At 36.2% G+C, this 2920-nt stretch overlaps 1 protein-coding gene across 1 annotated transcript; it reads right to left on the bottom strand.

Moving 5' to 3' along the window:
* Positions 1-933: 933 nt before the first annotated feature.
* On the bottom strand, positions 934-2522 carry LOC148038876 (uncharacterized). The gene is made up of 5 exons (XM_087675288.1): positions 2447-2522; positions 2158-2276; positions 1998-2073; positions 1378-1464; positions 934-1211 (listed from the first exon to the last, which is right to left on the bottom strand). The coding sequence occupies exons 1-5, from the start codon at positions 2520-2522 to the stop codon at positions 934-936; spliced, it is 636 nt and encodes a 211-aa protein (XP_087531414.1).
* Between the last annotated feature and the right edge of the window lie 398 nt (positions 2523-2920).

Here is a 2920-nt window from a genome sequence, read left to right on the forward strand (position 1 = left end):
CAACAACAAATCGTGTTTATGGACACGCAACACTCACATTGTTCACCTTGTCTCACTTAGGGACCTTACATTTAAGCATTAGTTCCTCCCAGCATCAATCATGGACTTACGAAATGAGAACACCCCTTGAACATGGTGGTAATAGAATGTGCATTATATACAAACATGGGATCTAGGAACATCCCTTAAATATGGTTATGAAAGAAAATGTTTCATAAGCCCTAAAAAAAGATAGATACAATGCTCCCTAACATGCATTAAGCCTACTTACTTATAACGCTTTAACATATATGAAGGCCAATGTAAATATTGTAATACTTCTGACTAGATTATTCTTGTGCCTATAGTTCTATAAAAACAACCACCTTCACACAAGAGTTGCTTCCAAATACCAATAGATTATAAAATACTAGTATAAACATGTATAAACAAAATTGTCAAACTAAAGAAGAGAACGAATCTCGATTATAAAAGTACCATCAACTATTGCTGAAACCATCATCTAATTGTTGCAATGGAATGCAAGGATGACCACCATTGTTTGGGAGAGATGCCTTATATTGATCAATATCATTCTTCACTTTCTCGAGCAAAGTTTTTGCATGATTAAGTAAGATTGGTTGGGTGTAGACATACTCCGTTATGGAAGAGCATAAGGAATGCAAATTGTCCTCTACATCGAAATCATCATAAAACCATCAATACTTATCAATGTTTGTATAGAAAATAATGTTTTGTACATGTAGCTTGTATGAGGACAATGTCTTCATGAGCATCCATGTTATGAGTTTGTGGTGAAGGGGGTGGAAGCTCCCTTGTAATATTTGCATGCAATCATAGCTCTTGCACTGTAAAAGGACAAGAAATAGCATTGAAATACAAGAGTTTTATAAAACTTGGTTAGAATCTAAATAAACTTATAAGAGAAATGTCTTAAAACTCACGTTCATGGCTATTCATTTGTGCATTGTAAAGGTCCATCGATTTCTCTATGACAACGTGAATTTGTAATCCATTCATTTCCATAACTTTGATTTGATGCTTGCACGTATTTCCACGTTGTGCCCAGTCACAATCACAACAAGCCCACTCACAATCCGCATTGCGAACATGATACCAATGAGATTCATGAGTGTAACTACGAACATGTGCATCACATCGTGATCCATTTGCAAATTGCACATTCTCATTGGGGATGCTTGTAGCCCTTTCTATAGAGTTTTGTATAATATTCAAAACATTGAAATTTTTAAAAAATTCGGCATCCTTGAGCATGCCCTGATACCAATAATAGGAGTGGCATTGACATACCAATTTTTGAATTAACCAATCAACCCTTTTGCCGTGGATAGTCCGACGACCCGATTAAAAAACAACCTTTCAGTAATGCATGATATGACTCCACACTACCATTTGTATCTTGATTTGCATGTGGAAGCATCCTTGTAGCACGATTCCACATATCTATAGGACATTACAAATGATTTAGATGATAAAAATAGTAAATTTTAAATAAAATGACTTTAGGATATACCTATGCAATGTCCACATTGGTCTTTAAAGTACTTTAAGAATTCTATCTCTATTGAATACACATCATAGAACTCTCGTAGAAGTTGCAAGCCTTCCTCTTCTCTATTCCATGTCCTAATTGTGCGTGAAGCACGTATATTCATGATGCACCCAAGGTGGCGAAACATAACTGCTTGAGTGCTTGGATCACGTACTTTTTTAATCAAATTCTTCAACCAGCTCCTATGAACATGCCATATACATAGGTATATTGGCACACCAAACACCTCCCTACAAATAGATAAAAAACTATTTAATTTCACATTGCAAATGATACTCAATGTAATGTGCAGTGGAAAGGAACTTACTAGATTGCATTGATTTTTGCTTGGGCATCATCGACCATGAAAGCATTTGGTTCCCAAGACTTATTGTGATCAAGCACCTGATCACATAGAGCCCTATGCCATGAGTTGAGGTATCACTGCAAGAAGTGATAGCCCATGCAACTGGCACACCATTCATGAAGGTGTCAAATACAAGTATTGTATATAAGAGAAACTGCAACAAAGTAAAATATTTTAGAAATAAAAACAAACAAAATCCCACAAATTGAATTTGAAATAATTCAATCTCCAATGGTACCTTATATTTGTTTGTATCAAATGTTGCATCCATAGCCAAGACACTATTGTGGCCCCATTTGCTCATCATTTTGAGTTGCCATTCTATTTGAATACCGAGTATGAATGGTCTATTAGCCGCTCCACAAATGGATGGTAAATGAAGGTATTCCTTTGATTACTTAATGCCTAGTTATGGACGCTTTTTGCATCATCTACATCTGTTTGAAATGTGAGAGAGTCCAACTTGCTTGCTACATTGAGGATGTCTTATAGGGTCAAGAATGTATCCCTAATGGGATGAAAGTGACCTTGCATTGCAGTTTGAGACACCAAAGTAATATGATGAGTCAAAACTTGTGAAAGTGTAAAACCCCTGTGTAGCATTTCGGTTATCCACTTCTTCATGTCAATGGATAACCATGGTGCGAAAGATGTTCTCTCACCAGAAAAAGATACACCATGGCATATCTTGTCGATTGTGTCTATGTGCTCATATTGGATTTAGCTTATTCGAGCTACATGGGGCCATAGATATAGTTGGCTAATACTAAAGTGACATATACATCTACATGCATTTATGCCTGATGCATGCCAATCTCTTACGTACCATGAGGGGCTGAGATACTTGTCCACGTGTATCTTTAGGACCATATGCACACCAATACCTATGCATTAACATGACATTGTTTACATAAAACTCATCGAGACTTTCTTCTGTAGTAGATAGCATAAATACACTCATGAAAAACTTACGTAGTCATTTGCATATAGCTCGACTCATT

The sequence above is a fragment of the Lygodium microphyllum genome, chromosome 3 (genome assembly GCF_053477565.2).
Source record: "Lygodium microphyllum isolate KBCC chromosome 3, Lygodium_microphyllum_v1.1.10, whole genome shotgun sequence".
In the NCBI taxonomy this organism is placed as follows: Eukaryota; Viridiplantae; Streptophyta; class Polypodiopsida; order Schizaeales; family Lygodiaceae; genus Lygodium; species Lygodium microphyllum.